General features: G+C 32.1%; 1 protein-coding gene across 1 annotated transcript; it reads left to right on the plus strand.

Moving 5' to 3' along the window:
* The first annotated feature begins 17,266 nt into the window (after positions 1-17,266).
* On the plus strand, positions 17,267-18,364 carry LOC133038251 (uncharacterized). The gene is made up of 2 exons (XM_061116342.1): positions 17,267-17,557; positions 17,719-18,364. Exons 1-2 carry the CDS (start codon positions 17,268-17,270, stop codon positions 18,362-18,364), a joined length of 936 nt encoding a protein of 311 aa, XP_060972325.1. The 5' UTR covers position 17,267.
* The last annotated feature ends 240 nt before the right edge of the window (positions 18,365-18,604 follow it).

The raw sequence follows: 18,604 nt of genomic DNA on the forward strand, positions 1-18,604 counted from the left end.
AAATCACAGCTATATGATTTTCAAATCATAACCGCGTTTACATTACGTGATATATAATCAAATCCCATGATTTTAGGGATGATTATTGTAAACATATTACAGTCAACTCTGTAATTAACTGTCCACTATGTAATTATAAATAGTGGCAAGTAAGATGAAAAGGGAGACGAAAATCTCATACTAGAGGAGCCCTGAAAAACAATCAAAAATCTGAATAAGATTGACTCGTGGACTATGCAGAGTTTTAACTGCAAAACCACGTAAAAAAACCCTCTGTTCATACTTTTATTTTTCTGTGTGTGAAATCATTACTATGAGGCTCAAATTTGGTGAACAAAAATCTGCGTCAACACTTATTTAATTAAATATCTAAGAAAAATATCAAATATTTAAGTATCTTGAATAAAATCAATTTAAATATTAATTTTCTGTTTAATTAAATATAACTAGAAAAATACCACAAGCATACAGAAAATAACGATCTAGATATTTCACTAACAAATTTCTTATTTTCTATTTAAAATATAATATATGTTAATCTATTTATTTTAATAAATCATTAATAAAAAAATTACTTTATTTAAGTTGAGCTAAAAATAATTAAAATAATTAATTTTCAACTTTAATCTATTTACTATCGAAATTATGTGCATTAAAAAATGTAATTTTGAAACTGGTGGGAAAATAATTAATAAAATAAATTATATTTCGAAAATTATTCTAACTTAAGCTGTTTAGAAATTAAAATTTTCAACTTAAATATAATTTTCTATCTAATTAAATATCTTTGGAAATAACTAATATTTAAGTGTCTATATAAAATCTACTTAAATATTTAATTTTCTGTTTAATTGTACTATCATGTTCCCAAACCACACGTTCGACCAGAACCAAATGGTAGGCTTTAACTAACAGCTCAAAGAACACAAATAACACTCTTGAGATCGAACCTAACCATGTCAGGATTAAGATCTTTTGATCTAAGATCAACCAGTGATATTGACTTAGAAAGATACAACGGTAAGATTATAATATCTTTACTAAGATCAATATCGGTCCCAGTCCATTGTATACTCCATACATCCGATACTAGCGTACTTTGCCAATGTTCTAGAAAGAACATGACACTTATCCAAGGTGTAAGTAAGCTTTATTGCTGACTATCACATCAGTGTAAATCTAGTGCATTGATGAATCAAGGGACATTATCTTTTGAAGCATATAATCACAATTACCTTCCACTGTGTTGACATCACTGTAATTGTGAATAACTATATGTTCTGGACTTAAGAGAAATTGTATACATTAAACCATAAACATGAAAACTACATGTAAACATAAATGACTTCTAATCTTTTATTGATAACAAATCAGATTAGATTGTAATGAGTTTTATTTAGGGCATAAAATCCCAATGTAGATCATCTATAGAGGATCATTTATTATTTGGATTATAACAATGGATAATTAATAGCGTATCTATTTCTTGGAACATGTAGAGTGTTCTATATATGTAAGAGTGCAATTCTGAATCTATAGTAGAGTCCAACAAGATTAATAAGATAGAAAATTTAGTAGGTAAATTTTAGAACTACTTATTGGAAGCTTGATTATATAGGACCATGGTCTCCACAATAGTTTGGATGATACTGCTTGTAGAATCAGTTAATTAATTTTAATTAATCAATTATAATTCTAAAATTAGACTATATCTTATTTATGAATTTTCACTAAGCAATGACTTAGTTGTGAAGAAAGAGGTTTTTAGGGTTTATTTGTTAATTAAGAGACTTTATAAGCTCTAATTAATAAATAAAGTAAATGGAAATTTTATTTGATACTTAATTATAATTATTAAATAAATAGTTTTGATATTTATAGGATTAAAATTGGAAAATATGGCATAAGTGAAAGAAAAGATATTATTGAATAAAATGACCAATTTTAACTAGTGGTGTCCACTTACTATGGTGAGCCACTTAATGATTATTTTGCTATTATTTTATCTTTTTTATTCCATATAATTTAAATCTTAAACCCTAGAAAAAGTCCTATATAAGAAATAAGATGACTCTCATTCTCATAACCTACATAAGACTATTCTCTCAAATAACAAAAAGAGATCCTCCTTCTATAGTTATTTCAAAATTCCTTCTCTTCTTCTTCATGAATTTTTGAACTGATGGTGAAGATTACATGCCCACTCGTATCAAGTTAAGAACTCAATCATAGTATGGAAGATTGTGAAGAATCTAACACTAGAAGGAGATCTAAGTTCAGATTTTGTTATTACTCTGCGACAGAAAGGAACAAGGGTTAGAGATCTGAACGGAAGGAGCCATAACATTTCAGTGCCACCAATGTAAGGTTTACTAAACTTTATATGTGTTTATTTTTATTATTTTAGGAATTCATATTTTGGGTGTTAGATTATAGAATATAATCCAACATACTTGTTAGTAAATCTAGATCTTAGTAAAATATATTCCAACAACTCGCTTCAGAACCATGATAATAATTACTTTCGTGAAATATGGATTTAAAACAATGAATGTATGATTTGGATGTGATTCATGTTGATCTATGTGTTTATATGATGACTGATTGATGTTTACGAAATTTTTACGAAAAATAAATGGATTTACGATCTTAAATTATTTTATTCGGATAGTATAGAAAAAATTAAGCAATTTACTTTTTTTTATAGAACTAAATTTTGATTTAAATTGAATTAGTTATATTTTTTTGAAATTTTGGAAAAATCGTAGTGGGGATGCACTCCTTGTTGGAATTATTTTACCAGGATCTTTGATCTACTCACAAGTATGTTGATTAACATCCTAAATATGAACTTCTAAAACGATTATAAGTAAACACATATAAAGTATGAGAAACCTTACATTGGGTGCAGCGGAATAATATGTCTCCTTCCACTCAGATCTCTAATCCTTGTATCCTTTCTGTCGCAGAGTATTATCAAGATCTGAGCCTGAATGTCCTTCTTTGTTGAATCTGGATTCTTCACAATCGTCCACACTATGATTGAGGTACTACTTGCTATGTGTGGGAACTACTCTATCACTTAGGGATTTCGAAACAAAGAAGAAGAAAGAGAGAGAGAGGTGGCGGCTTAGGAATTTTCTGTGAAAGGAATGAGATGCAATTGTGTGTAGTTTCCTGAAGCCATTACTTTCTATTTATAGAATACCACATAGGTTAGGGTTGAATTACTTGGCATTAAAATAATGAAAAAATTAAATGATAAAAGCTATGCATGTGGCCGGCCATGGCATATGGAAATGGGCCTCACTTTTGCAACTTTCCTGTTTTATCATTTCTGTATCCCATTTTCTCAAAATTGCCAATTTTCACATTCAACCATTTAAATGTCAATTTTAACTATTTAATAACTATAATTAATTATTAAATAATATTGTCATTTATTATATTTATTAATTAGACTAACCAAAGTCTCTTAATTAACAAATATACCCTATAAACTCTTTCTTTACAGTTTCACCCTTAATAAGTGATAAATTCACAAATAGACATAGTCTAACTTGAGAATTATAATTGATTAATTAAAACCAATTAAATGAGTCTTACAAGTAGTATTGTCTCAACTAGTGTGGGGACCATGGGCCTATATATCTGAGCTTCCAATAAGCAGATCAAGGATTTATCTCTTAAATTCACTGACTTATTAATTCTTCGTTGAATCCACACATAGAACTTAGAATTGCACTCTCAGCTATATAGAACGCTCTATATGTTCCACCATATAGACACGCTATTAATTATCCATTGTTATAATCCTAATTTGATCAATGATCCTCTATATAGATGATCTACACTGTAAAGGGATTAAATTACCGTAACACCCTACAATGTATTTTATCCTTAAAACACATAACCCCGTATAAATGATATTTCAGCTAAGTGAAATGAGTACTCCACCATTTATTTTCGTTTGGTTAAGCTCGAAGGAAATCATCCTTTACTTTCTATTCGCCAAATAGAAGCTATAGATTCCATATTTATGTTAGCGTTCCCACTCAATTGCACTACCGTGTTCCCAAAATGTACGTATCACCCTGACCCAAAAGTAGGCTTAACTAAAAAATCATAGAACACGAATAACACTCTTGAGATTGAACCTAATCATATTAGGATTAAGACTATTTAATCTAGGATCAACTAGGTGATATTGAATTGAATAGATATTACGGTAAGTTTAATAAATCTATGTCAAAGTTCAATATCGGTCCATTCTGATGCATACTCCATGCATCCAACCCAAGCTTTACTTTAACCAATGCTCTGGAAAAAGGATAGAATTTCTCCAAATGAAAGTAAACTCTGTGGTAGATTGTCATATCAGTAAAAGCTAGTGTTCTGATAAATCTAGGAATCTTTAATCACATAGTCATGTTTACTTTCCACTGTGTTGACAACACAATAAACAGGATCAAGTATGTGAAAAGGGTTTGGATGAATTTCTAAATCAAATACACAAATAATTGATAAGGTGAACCAAAACATACACAAATGAATGAAAAATACTTCTGTTTCTTTATTGATATTGAATAATCTAGATTACATTGAAATGGAGTTTTATTTAGGGCATAAAATCCAGCAAACTCCCACTTGCACTAATATAAAACTAATCAGTACATCTCAATTAATCTTAAATTCTGACGGTGCTTTTCAAATGCACTCACTTCCAATACTTTGGTGAATGGATCAACTAAGTTGTCTTCTCGGTCCACTTTTTCCACCAGTACATCCCCTCTTGCCACATATTCACTGATGATATGATATTTCCTTTCTATATGTTTGCTTCTCTTGTGGTTTTGAGGTTCCTTACTGTTGGCCATTGCTCTAGTGTTATCACAAAGTAAAACTAGAGGCTTTTCCACTCCTGGCACGACACCAAGACTGGTGAAGAACTTTCTCAGCCAGACAACCTCTTTGGCAGCTTCTGCTGCAGCTATGTATTCTGCCTCCATGGTAGAATCTGAAATCGCGGTTTGCTTAGCACTTCTCCAAACAGCTGTTCCACCCCAAGAGTAAACACCATCCCAGATGTAGATTTCCTGTCATCAAGACATGCTTGGAAATCTGAGTCGGTATAGCCTATGGGATTTAAAGAACCACCCTTGTAGACTAACACATAATGTCTTGTACTCTTTAAATATTTTAGACTATACTTAACAACATTCCAATGTTCCTGACCTAGATTTGTCTGATACCTGCTCACGATTCCTACTGCATAGCAGATGTTAGGTTTAGTGCACAACATTGCATACATTAGACTTCCAACTACAGAAGCATAAGGAACTTTTCCCATGTCCTCTATCTATTGAGGATCAGTAGGACACTGTTCCTTAGATAGATGGATACCATATCTAGAAGGCATAGTTGCCCCTTTGGTGTTGGTCATGGAGAATCTCTCTAAAACGTTATCAATGTAAGTTGTTTGAGAGAGAGCAAGGGATCTGTTCTTCTAGTTTCTGATAATTTGAATACCGAGAACATAGGACGCCTCACCCAAATCTTTCATTTCGAATTGAGTGTCTAGCCATTCCTTGAGGTCAATCATTTTCTTGATATTGTTGCCAATGATCAAAATGTCGTCAACATAAAGGACCACGAATACTAATACTTGGTCTTCCTTGAGTTGGTAAACACAAGGTTCATCTTCATTTTGAAGAAAGCCGTAGGTTTTGATAATTTCATCAAACCTTTTGTTCCACGAGCGAGAAGCTTGCTTAAGTCCATAAATGGACCAATTTAACTTGCAAACTTTCTTTTCCTGCCCTGGAAGAACATAGCCTTCTGGTTGCTCCATATAGATGGTTTCTTCAAGAACCCCATTTAAGAAGTCTGTCTTGACATCCATTTGCCAGATTTCATAGTCGAAAGCGGCTGCGATGGAGAGAAGAATTCGGATGGATTTGAGCATGGCGACTGGACTAAAAGTTTCCTCATAGTCCACACCTTCTCATTGGGTATAACCTTTGGCGACCAGTCTAGCTTTAAAAGTTTCGACTTCGCCTCGGGCGCCTCTTTTCTTTGTAGACCCACTTACATCTGATTAGACGATAGTCATCAGGTGCGTCTACATATTCCAAGACTTTCTTCTTTTTCATGGAATCCATTTCTGAATCCATGCCAGCTAACCATCATTTCCGTTCTGGAGTTGCCATTGCCTGTTTATAGGTCAATGGTTCGTCTGCAATACCGTCACCAACGACCATATTGATTTCACCTTCTAAGCCATAACGAGACGGTTTTGTAGAAACCCTCTCACTACGACGAGGAGCGAAAATCTTCTGAACAGGAACTTTAGTAGTAGTTTTCTCAGTTATTTCGACTGAGGGAGTGGGATTATCCTCTTCTTGAGTGGAAGAGGACGGAACATTGGTAGGCGTTAAATCTGTAAGCATTTCCTCTAATACAACTTTACTTTTTGGTTTGTTGTCTTTAATATAGTTATCTTCAAGAAAAGTAGCATTTGTTGAAACAAACACTTTGTTATCCTTGTAACTATAAAACAGTCCACCCCTAGTCTCATTAGAATTTCCGACAAACATGCAAACTTCAGTTCGCAATTTTAGTTTGCCTTCTTTCTTTCTCAAGACATGAGCAGGGCACCCCCAAATCCTATAATGGCGTAAACTAGGTGAACGACCATTCCACAGTTCAACGGGTGTCTTAGGGACTGCTTTAGATGGAACAACATTTAAAATGTCGTTTGCCATCTGAATAGCATATCCCCAAATGAACGTAGACAGAGTTGAATAACTCAGCATAGACCTAACCATTTCCAAAAGAGTGCGATTTCTTCTTTCTGCAACTCCATTTTGCTGTGGACTGCTTGGGGCAGTGTATTGGGATTCAATTCCAAGTTCAATTAAATGATCTTTGAACTGCATATCCATATATTCTCCACCCCTATCAATTCGCAAGATCTTTAATGTTTTACGTAATTGGTTTTGAGCCAAAGCATGAAATTCTTAAAACTTTTCAAACGTTTTAGATTTCTTTTGTATTAGGTAAAGAAAACTGTATCTAGAGAAATTGTCAATGAAAGTGACGAAATACTCATAACTACCTCGGGCTTTTACATTAAGAGGTCCGCAAACATCTGAATGCACTAACCCTAGGGGTTTTTTGGCACGCACTCCCTTTGCAGAGAAAGAACGTTTGGTCATTTTTCCTTCTAGGCATGACTCGCAAACTGGAAATTCTCCTAAGACGATATTTTTCAATGGACCGTCCTTGGTTAGCCTATTGAGTCTATCAAAGCCTATATGACCTAAACGTAAATGCCATAGATGAGTTTGTTCATCATTATCAATCTCTTTTCTTTTAAGGCTTCTAGGTTTAGTTACATTAAAAAGTTCAGTATTTAATGAGATTTGCGTATCAGGTCTTAAAACATAAAGCCCTTGTTCCATGTTAGCAACACATATATAAAATCCATTACGAGAAATTGAACAATTAGAACTCGAAAAATTCAATATATAATATTGTGTTTGTAAACATGAAACACTAATCAAGTTTCTACTAAAGTTTGGAATAAATAAAACATTGTGTAAAAGTAAAAATCTTTTTCAATGAAACTTGATACGGGTCGTTCCTCTAGCTTTGACCGATACTAACTCACCATTTCCAACTTTTAGCTTTAACTCTTCTGGGTGCAAATTTTCCCAAGTTTCAAGCAGCTGCAGTGAAGAACAAACATGGTTAGTAGATCCAGAATCAACAATCCATGTGGATTTGTCATTCTCTAAAACACATGATTCAAAGACAAAAGCATTACCTTCGTTTGAATTATTTAGAAGCCGGGGACATCGTTCTTCTTGATGTCCCTTTTCATTAAAATTCGCACATAGAAGATCATGTCTGATAATTGTACTTGAAGAAGCAGCTTTGTTAGAGCCTTCATGCTTAATCCTCTTCCTCTGATTAATGTTTGCAAAACTAGGAGGTCCCATTGCAATCAAATTCCATTCATGGGCTCATAATTCAGCTTTGAGCTTGTCCATGGCGGAGGAGTTAAAATTGTTGATCATGTAAGATACAACAAATCCATTATAGTCCGGAGGAAGACTATTAAGAATGAATTGTACCCATTGTTCATTTGATAATTCAATTCCAAGTAGATTTGCCTTTTGGAACTTCAGATTCATCAACAATAGGTGCGAGTTAATGCAACTACCAGGATGCATTTTCACATTATAGAGTTCATTGGCTAAGACATTGATTAGGAGGCGATCGGGATGAGGGTTATCCATATTGGCACTGCAACATATCAATAAAACAGAAGTAAGGTTTTGGTTCAATAAATTCATACACAAGTTCAGAAAATAACAAATAATCACATATGTTATAAAAAATACTAAATCTAACATAGTTTATTTTCCAGGGTTTCCAACAAACTGATACAGTGTCCCGTTTAGGCGAGAGTTAAAGTATCATCCATTGAATAGAGTTGTCAATTCATCTAAAATGATAAACATTCTAGCAACCTTTTATTCGATCAAGATTGGAATCCAGCGTTGTCCTGTTTAGGCGAGAGTCAAGGCTATTCTATCTTATGAGCTTCCACCATTGTTTCATACTATTGTAAGTCTTATACAGTCGCTACCATTAAGGTAATCAATACTAATATAAAAAACTTACAAAAATACTTATCTTTCAAGATTAAACGGTGCTAACTTGCTAATGAACGTTCCTCCATTAGGGAGGATTACTCACTAAAACAATAGCTATGTAAAACCAACAATGGAGATCGAATGTCTCTTGATTAAAGCTCATTATTTAAAAAAAATGTATTTTATTTAATCATTTATTTTATTCCATATTTTAATAATAAAAAATTACCAATTAAAGTTGGTTTAGTAAAAAAATTTATATATAAAAAATCCAACTTTAATTAAATTTCAATTATTATTTAAATTCGAAATTAAACAAAAATAGAACAAATTTGAAAAAATATCTTATTTAAGTTGTTTAAAGGAATCTAAAATATCCAACTTAAATATTTTTCAAATAAAATTTTTAATTAAATATTAAAATTAAGCTGTAACCACTTAATAAAAAAAATATTCCATTTTAAGTTTATCCATATTTAAAAAATATCCAAAGAATCTTAATAACCAATTCCTAAAATTCCTCAACTTAATTTTATAATTGGAAATTCAAAAGATATTCAAATTTAATTTGATTTGTTAGAAATAACAAATTTTCAACTTAAATAGGAATATTAAATGAAATAATAAAATCAAGCTTCAGAAAGAATTTAGTTGGTTATAATTCTATATTTAATCAAATACAATAAAATACATATAATTTTTCTAGAATATTATTCATCAAACTATGTTTTCTTAAATTAATTTCAAGAAAAATGAAATTAATTATGTTGCTAATCAATTTTATTAGGCTAAACTAATTTAATTAACCTAGCACAGTAATCCAAATCAGGCAAATGGGCCTTCACAATTGGGGTAGTTCATGTGAGGGGGGGCTGGGTTCAGTATGTCGTTGTTGGAAATTATTTTACCAGGATCTTACATCTACTCACAAGTATGTTGATTAACACCCTAAATATGAACATCTAAAACGATTATAAATAAACACACATAAAGTATGAGAAACCTTACATTGGGTGCAGCGGAATAATATGTCTCCTTCCACTCAGATCTCTAACCCTTGTATCCTTTTGGTCGCAGAGTATTATCAAGATTTGAGCCCGAATGTCCTTCTTGTTGAATGTCTTTCTTCACGATCTTCCTCACTATGATTGAGGTACTACTTGATGTGTGTGGGCACTACTCTATCACTAAGAGGGTTCGAAATATTCAAGGAAGAAGAAGAGAGGAAGGTGGCGGCTAGGTTAGAGTGAAAGGCTCAGGTTTTTCTCTGAAGGAAACAAGATGTGAAAGTCACTTTTTCCTGAAGCCATCACTATCTATTTATAGCATGCCACATAGGGTTAGGTTTGAATTATTTGGCATTAAAATAATGAAAATATTCAATGATAAATCCTACAAAGGTGGCCGGCCATGGCTAGTGGATTTGGGCCTCACTTTTGCAATTTTGCTGTTTTATCATTTCTGCAACTCATTTTCTCAAAAACGCCAATTTTCAAATTCAACCATTTAAATGCCAATTCTAACAATTTAATAACTATAAATAATTAATAAATAATATTGTCATTTATCATATTTATTAATTGGACCATACAAAGTATCTTAATTAACAAATATGCCCTAAAACTCTTTCTTTACAATTTCGCCATTGCCTAGTGAAAAATTCACAAATAGACATAGTCTAATTTGAGAATTATAATTGATTAATCAAAACTCATTAAATGAGTCTTACAAGTAATATTGTCTCAACTAGTGGGGGGACTATGGGTCTATATATGCGAGCTTCCAATAAGCAGATCAAGAATTTACATCCTAAATTCAGTGACTTATTAATTCTTCGTTGAATCCACGCATAGAACTTAAAATTGCACTCTCAGTATATAGAACGCTCTATATGTTCCACCATATAGACACCTCATTAGTTATCCATTGTTATAATCCTAATTTGATCAATGATCCTCTATATAGATGATCTACACTGTAAAGGGATTAGATTACCGTGACACCCTACAACGTATTTTATCCTTAAAACACTTAACCCCGTATAAATGATATTTCAGCTAAGTGAAATGAGTACTCCACCATTTATTTTCGTTTGGTCAAGCTCGAAGGAAATCATCCTTTACTTTCTATTTTCCAGATAGAAGCTATAGATTCCATATTTATGTTAGCGCTCCCACTCAATTGCACTACCGTGTTCCCAAAATGTACGTATCACCCTGACCCAAAAGTAGGCTTAACTAATAAATCAAAGAACACGAATAACACTCTTGAGATTGAACCTAATCATATCAGGATTAAGATCATTTGATCTAGGATCAACTAGGCGATATTGACTTGAATAGATATTACGGCAAGTTTAATAAATCTATGTCAAAGTTCAATATCGGTCCATTCCGATGCATACTCCATGCACCCAACCCAAGCCTTACTTTAACCAATGCTCTGGAAAGAACATAGCATTTCTTCAAATGGAAGTAAACTCTGTTGTAAATTGTCATATCAGTAAAACCCCGTGTTCTGATAAATCTAGGAATCTTTATTCACATAGTCATGTTTACTTTCCACTGTGTTGAAAACACAATAAATAGGATCAAGTATGTGAAAAGGGTTTGAATAAATTTATAGATCAAGTAGACAAGCAATTGATAAGATGAACCAAAACATACAAATGAATAAAAATACTTCTGTTTCTTTATTGATATTGAATAAAATGGATTACATTGAAATAGAGTTTTATTTAGGGCATAAAACCCAACAGCCGTACCCACTTCTATGGCTCCCATCTCTCACACAAGGCCCAAAAGTGAGGATTTTAACCTTAAAATGAACAATTGTTATTAATTGAATAGGCCCAAAAACTAAATGGGCCTAATAAAATCTATCAAGATATGACATTTTATTTAGCAACAACAACCTATATGCATCTATAACAAAATAAAAATATAGGCTCACACAGGCACACAGATTTGGATGGATCCTATCATGTAACTAGGTCATACATAGATGAAAGAAGAATGTAAAATTTACCTGTTACAAATTGTTTACATTACCTATTGACAATTGAGCCATGGGTTAAAATCAGATCATTGGATCTGTCAATAAGTTAACCATGGCAATTTAGATCAAGCAATAATAGGTTTTAGGAAAACTTACAAACAATCTAAAACACATACTCCTCCAACAAGTCAGATTGGATAGTTGGATGTAGGATTTATTTAATTTTAAATTAATTAATAAAAAGAATTCGAAAAAAAATTAAATAAAAAAATTCGATTAAAAAAAATTAAAATTAAACCTACAATTTTGAAAAATTAGGTTTCAACTATCCTAAATATCATTTCAAAAAAAAAAAAAAATTGCTAACCACCTTTTAAATTTCATGTTATTTTATAAATTAAATATTCAATAAAATAAAAAAGATAAATACATACCATTTTCTGATTTTATAATTTAATTTAAGTAAAAATAACAAAATTTAAAAGTTAGAAAAAATATCTTACTTCTATTTAAAATACCATGATTATAGTAATCTTATTTTAAATCTAAATAAGGTCAAATTACTTAAAATAGAATATTTTATAAAAAGAATTTAATATCTGACCTTAGATTTAAAATTAAGATAAAATAATCAAATTTTAAATAAAATAAGAAAAGAGGTAAGCAAAAAGGGATTTTTACCTACTTTCAAATTCAAATTACACTAATACCTAAAATTAATTTTAAAAAATCAGATTAATTTATTTCTGATAATTAGATTTGAAATATGAAAAATAAAAATCAAAATACAAAATTACACAAAAAATCGGAAGTTAATTCCATGAAATAGCACAACATACCACCCGCGCGCGCTCAAGGAGGAAGGGAGCCGAGTATCCTCGGCGCTGGTAGGCTGCAAGCAGCCATTCCGCGCACGTGAGGGTGTCACCACCCCTAATTTTTTTCAAATCTTCTAAAAATCATAACCAATTCAAATAAAATCGAAATTGAGTTCTGTAAAAAAAGTAAATTGCTTAATTTTTTCCATACTATCAGATAAAAATAATTCCAGAAACAAAAAATTCAATTATTTTTCCCAGAATTTCACAAACATCAATACAACAGACAAAACAACATGATAACATCCAAATCACAAACAAATCGTTTTAAGTCCAAATTTCTTGCAAGCAAATCAATTACCATGGCTCTGGTGCCAGTTGTTGGAATTATTTTACCAGGATCTTAGATCTACTCACAAGTATGTTGATTAACATCCTAAATATGAACTTCTAAAACGATTATAAGTAAACACATATAAAGTATGAGAAACCTTACATTGGGTGCAGCGGAATAATATGTCTCCTTCCACTTAGATCTCTAACCCTTGTATCCTTTCTGTCACAGAGTATTATCAAGATCTTAGCCCGAATGTCCTTCTTTGTTGAATCTGGATTCTTCACAATCTTCCACACTACGATTGAGGTACTACTTGCTGTGTGTGGGCACTACTCTATCACTTAGGGATTTCGAAACAAAGAAGAAGAAAGAGAGAGAGAGAGAGAGAGAGAGAGAGAGAGAGAGAGAGAGAGAGAGAGAGAGAGAGAGAGAGAGAGAGAGAGAGAGAGAGAGAGAGAGAGAGAGAGAGAGAGAGAGAGAGAGAAGTGGCAGCTCAGGAGTTTTCTGTGAAAGGAATGAGATGCAATTGTGTGTAGTTTCCTGAAGCCATTACTTTCTATTTATAGAATACCACATAGGGTTAGGGTTGAATTACTTGGCATTAAAATAATGACAAAAATTAAATGATAAAAGCTATGCATGTGGCCGGCCATGGCATATGGAAATGGGCCTCACCTTTGCAACTTTCCTGTTTTATCATTTCCGTATCCCATTTTTTTCAAAATTGCTAATTTTCACATTCAACCATTTAAATGTCAATTTTAAATATTTAATAACTATAATTAATTATTAAATAATATTGTCATTTATTATATTTATTAATTAGACTAACCAAAGTCTCTTAATTAAGAAATATACCCTATAAACTATTTCTTTACAGTTTCGCCAATAATAAGTGACAAATTCACAAATAGACATAGTCTAACTTGAGAATTATAATTGATTAATAAAAACCATTAAATGAGTCTTACAAGTAGTATTGTCTCAACTAGTGTGGGGACCATGGGCCTACATATCTGAGCTTCCAATAAGCAGATCAAGAATTTATCTCTTAAATTCACTGACTTATTAATTCTTCGTTGAATCCACGCATAGAACTTAGAATTGCACTCTCAGCTATATAGAACGCTCTATATGTTCCACCATATAGACACGCTATTAATTATCCGTTGTTATAATCCTAATTTGATCAATGATCCTCTATATAGATGATCTACGTTATAAAGGGATTAAATTACCGTAACACCTTACAATGTATTTTATCCTTAAAACACTTAACCCCGTATAAATGATATTTCAGCTAAGTGAAATGAATACTCCACCATTTATTTTCGTTTGGTTAAGCTCGAAGGAAATCATCCTTTACTTTCTATTCGCCAAATAGAAGCTATAGATTCCATATTATGTTAGCGCTCCGACTCAATTGCACTACCGTGTTCCCAAAATTTACGTATCACCCTGACCCAAAAGTAGGCTTAACTAACAAATCAAAGAACACGAATAACACTCTTGAGATTGAACCTAATCATATTAGGATTAAAATCATTTGATCTATGATCAACTAGGTGATATTGAACTGAATAGATATTACGGTAAGTTTAATAAATCTATGTCAAAGTTCAATATCGGTCCATTCCGATGCATACTCCATGCATCCAACCCAAGCTTTACTTTAACCAATGCTCTGGAAAAAGCATAGCATTTCTCCAAATGCAAGTAAAATCTATTGTAGATTGTCATATCAGTAAAACCCCAGTGTTGTGATAAATCTAGGAATCTTTAACCACATAGTCATGTTTACTTTCCACTTTGTTGACAATACAATAAACAGGATCAAGTATGTGAAAAGGGTTTGGATGAATTTATAAATCAAATAGACAAATAATTGATAAGGTGAACCAAAACCTACACAAATGAATGAAAAATACTTCTGTTTCTTTATTGATATTGAATAATCCGGATTACATTGAAATGGAGTTTTATTTAGGGCATAAAAGCCAACACTCCTATGAGTGTGCGCACTCGCGAGGTTACTCGGTTTTGACGCACATTTAGATAGGACTTGTCGGAGCATCCTTGGTCAAGCTTGTATGAACAAGCCCCTACGCGTGTGGAAATGCTGCACGCTGCCTGGAGCTCGGCCAGCCTCGGTCAAAATCCCCCCTACGCGCGGATGGTATGCATTGCATACCATCCACACCAAATACATTTTTTTTTCAAAATTTTTCATTTTTTTTTTCATATTTTTTCTTGGAATTTAATTTCGATTTTTTGGGTAAAATTTTATGCAAATTTTTAGTTATTAATTAATATTAGATATTATTACATTTTGAAACTGAAAAAGAATAATTTCTACATTTTTTTGCTTAATTGTTTATTATATTTTAAAATTTAATTATTTTATCTTATTTTTAAATCTAAAGTCAGATATTTTATATTTTAATTATTTAAATAATGTTTATAAAATGACCTTATTTAAAATTTAAAAAATATGATATATTTTAATAAATAATCTAGATAATTTTTAAAAAATCTAATCAGAGATATATCTACTTCAAAAATTTGGTATTTTTTTTATTAAATTATAAAATTAGATATGAGATATTTATTTATCATTTTATTTTATTAGATATTTTTATTTTATTTTATAAATAACATAAATTTGAAAATTTGTTGATAATTTTAAAAGATATTTAGGGTTATTATAATCTTAATTTTCAAATTATAGGTTTAATTTTAAATTGATTTTCTTGATTAATTTTGAAATAAATATTTATTTTATTTAAGATTTTTGAAAATTAATTAATTATTTTAATTTAAATTAATTAAATCTTATAACCAACTATCCAATAATGTCATGAGTGTTTATTCAAACTTTCTTTTCTTTCTAAAACCTATTATTGTTTGATCTAAATTGGTATGGTTAACTTGTTGATAGATCCAATGATCTAATTTTAACCATAGTCCAATTGTCAATTATTCAATTAAATAATTTATAATAGGCAAATTTTGTAATCATCTTTCATCTGTGTATAAACCTAGTAATATGATAGGATCCATCCAAATCATTGTGTATGTGTATACTTGAGCCTATATGTTTGCTTTTGGACCTAGATGCATATAGAGAGCCCATTTAATTTTGATAGTTAAAATGGATTAGGTTGCTAAAATAAAAGGGAATTTTACAAAAATACTGCTTTTGGACCAAAACTTTACATTTATACTGGGACACGGCAAAAACAACATTTATACTGCCCCAGCCCAATTTCATTACTTTTGTACTGCCCAAGCCCAACATCATTTCATTTCTACTGTGAACAGTAAAACACACGGGAAACAACCTTGTTCGTGTGTGGGGAGACGTCGGAGACGGAAATCACCAAGAAAAAACCATTAAATCCGGCGAAGAGTTTTTTGAAAAGGAATCAGAATTGAAGAACAAGACGTACAGAAAACTGTCCCAACAAAATAACAGAGGTAAACACAACAAACCCAAAAAATAATTTAATTCTTAAGAAACCAAAAAAAATAATAAAAAAAAGGATTTAGATCTGAAGTTTTAAACAAAAAAACGAAAACACAACTGTGATATTCTTTAATTTATGATGCAAAAACATAAATGAGGGTTGTTCTATTGTTAATTTGACGTTTGCAACACAAAATGATTTCGAAAAAAAATCGATAAATTAGTACAATTATTCAAACACAATATCAGGGTTGTTCGAATGTTGTTTTGCGGTCAGTACTACAACAACATTCATACATATATGTATTAGACAAATATAATAATAAAAACTTAAAAAAAATAATGGGTATTTCTGTTTGGTTGTTTTTGTGTTGTTTTATTGTTGTTATTTTATTTTTTTTGTTGATTTTTTTGTTGTTGTTTTGCTATTGTTTTATTGTTATTGTACTATTGTTTTAACATTAAATAAGACCCTGGAATGACAGGTAATGGAACGTCTACCAGTACTCATCAAGAGCAATGGACAATGGAATGAAGATCACAATTATGTGAACTATGTGGCTAGTGGAGAATTCATACCAACAAAATGCAAGTACGATGCGAAAACACCAGCACAACACTACAAATACAGTACCAAGCTAAAGAAGGAATACCACCGATCAAAATATGCAACGATCAAAGCCTCTACTTTTACTTGGAATTGAAAATGAAGGAAACAGATTTCACGACATATCCACTATGTGTCAACCAGCAAAACAACAACACAACACTTGCTGCAACACCAAATTCGATATCCACAACAACACCGAATGAATATAATGTGGCAATGATCGAAAACAACACAACAACGCTTGAAAACAACATAACAACAACAGAATCATACACAACGGGACAGCAAACGGAAGAAGGGGAAAAGTCAGAAACAATAGAAGATGAGGAGGACAAATTCGACATAATTGACTATGCAAATGCAGTTCTTTGAAGAAATGGTAGAACAACTTGAAAACACCAGTAAAAAACTGGATCCAGAAATCGACATCAACAATGCAAAGTTAATAACAGACAAGCAACACCCCGAAGTGGAAAAAGGACAGGCATACAAAGACAAAGAAACTCTAAAAAATGTCCTCAGCTACTACGCAATCAAAAACAACTTTCAGTACAAAGTGTGGAAGTCCTGCTCTCAAGAATACAGTCTGAAATGTGTTTACGAAAGCTGCAATTGGTCACTAAGAGCATCGAGAAATGGGCCAACAAACACATTCATAATCAGGAGGTTGGTTTTTAATAGTTTTTTAATGTTGTTTTTGTTGTCAGCCTTAACAAATGACCTGTTTTCACAATTTGTACTGAAATACACATGTTTGGTATCTGCAACAGGTTTGTTTTAATAGTTTTTTAATGTTGTTTTTGTTGTTTTTTTTTTTGTTTCAATAGGTTCTCAAATATGCACACATGCCCCATAAATATAAGGCATGAAGACCAAAGGCAAGCAACATCGAAACTGATAGGGGAATGCATAAAACCGAAGTTCTTGAACATAAAGACCAAGGCAACAGCGATGGACATAAAAGAGGAGTTGAAATGCAGATTTGGCATCAAAATGAACTATATGAAAGCTTGGAGAAGTAAGGAACATGCAGTAAACGACTTGAGAGGTAATGCTAGTGACTCGTACAGCCTAATACCGAGTTTCTTACACATGGTGGAAAAAACAAACCCTGGATCATTTGTGGATCTGAAAACGGCAGAAGACAACAGCTTGCTCTTTGTTTTCATGGCGTTGGATGCATCCATAAAAGGGTGGGGAGCATGCAGACCGATAGTTGTTGTGGACGGAACGTTCCTCAAAGCAGCTTATGGGGGAACTTTGTTGTGCGCATGCACACAAGATGCAGCAGGTCATATTTTTCCACTAGCGTTTTGTGTTGCAGATTCTGAGAATGACCAATCTTGGAAATGGTTCTTCAAAAAATTTAAAGAAGCGTATGGTGTACGGGAACACCAATGCCTAATTTCAGACAGATTTGAAAGCCTCATCAAAGCAGCGAGAGAAATCTATCCAGAAATTGCACACAGTTAATGCGGTTACCACATTTTGAGCAACCTTAAAACAAGCTTCAAACAACATGCTGCCAAATATAATCTGCCATTCTTTGGAGCAGTGAAAGCCTACACAGAAAAGCAATTCGAGTTCCACATGGCTGAATTGGATGGATTGGACAAACGCATAAGACCTTACCTCAAAAAAATCGGGTATGAAAAGTGGTCAAGAATTCATAGCCAAAACAAGAGGTATTCCACAATGACCTCAAACATATCA

Source organism: Cannabis sativa, chromosome 5 (genome assembly GCF_029168945.1).
Source record: "Cannabis sativa cultivar Pink pepper isolate KNU-18-1 chromosome 5, ASM2916894v1, whole genome shotgun sequence".
NCBI classification, from domain to species: Eukaryota; Viridiplantae; Streptophyta; class Magnoliopsida; order Rosales; family Cannabaceae; genus Cannabis; species Cannabis sativa.

Coding starts and splice junctions, on each gene's coding strand:
- LOC133038251 (XM_061116342.1), top strand. CDS start 17,268: ATGGTAGAACAACTTGAAAACACCAGTAAAAAACTGGATCCAGAAATC. Junction 17,558..17,718: donor AACACATTCATAATCAGGAG/GTTGGTTTTTAA, acceptor TTGTTTCAATAG/GTTCTCAAATATGCACACAT.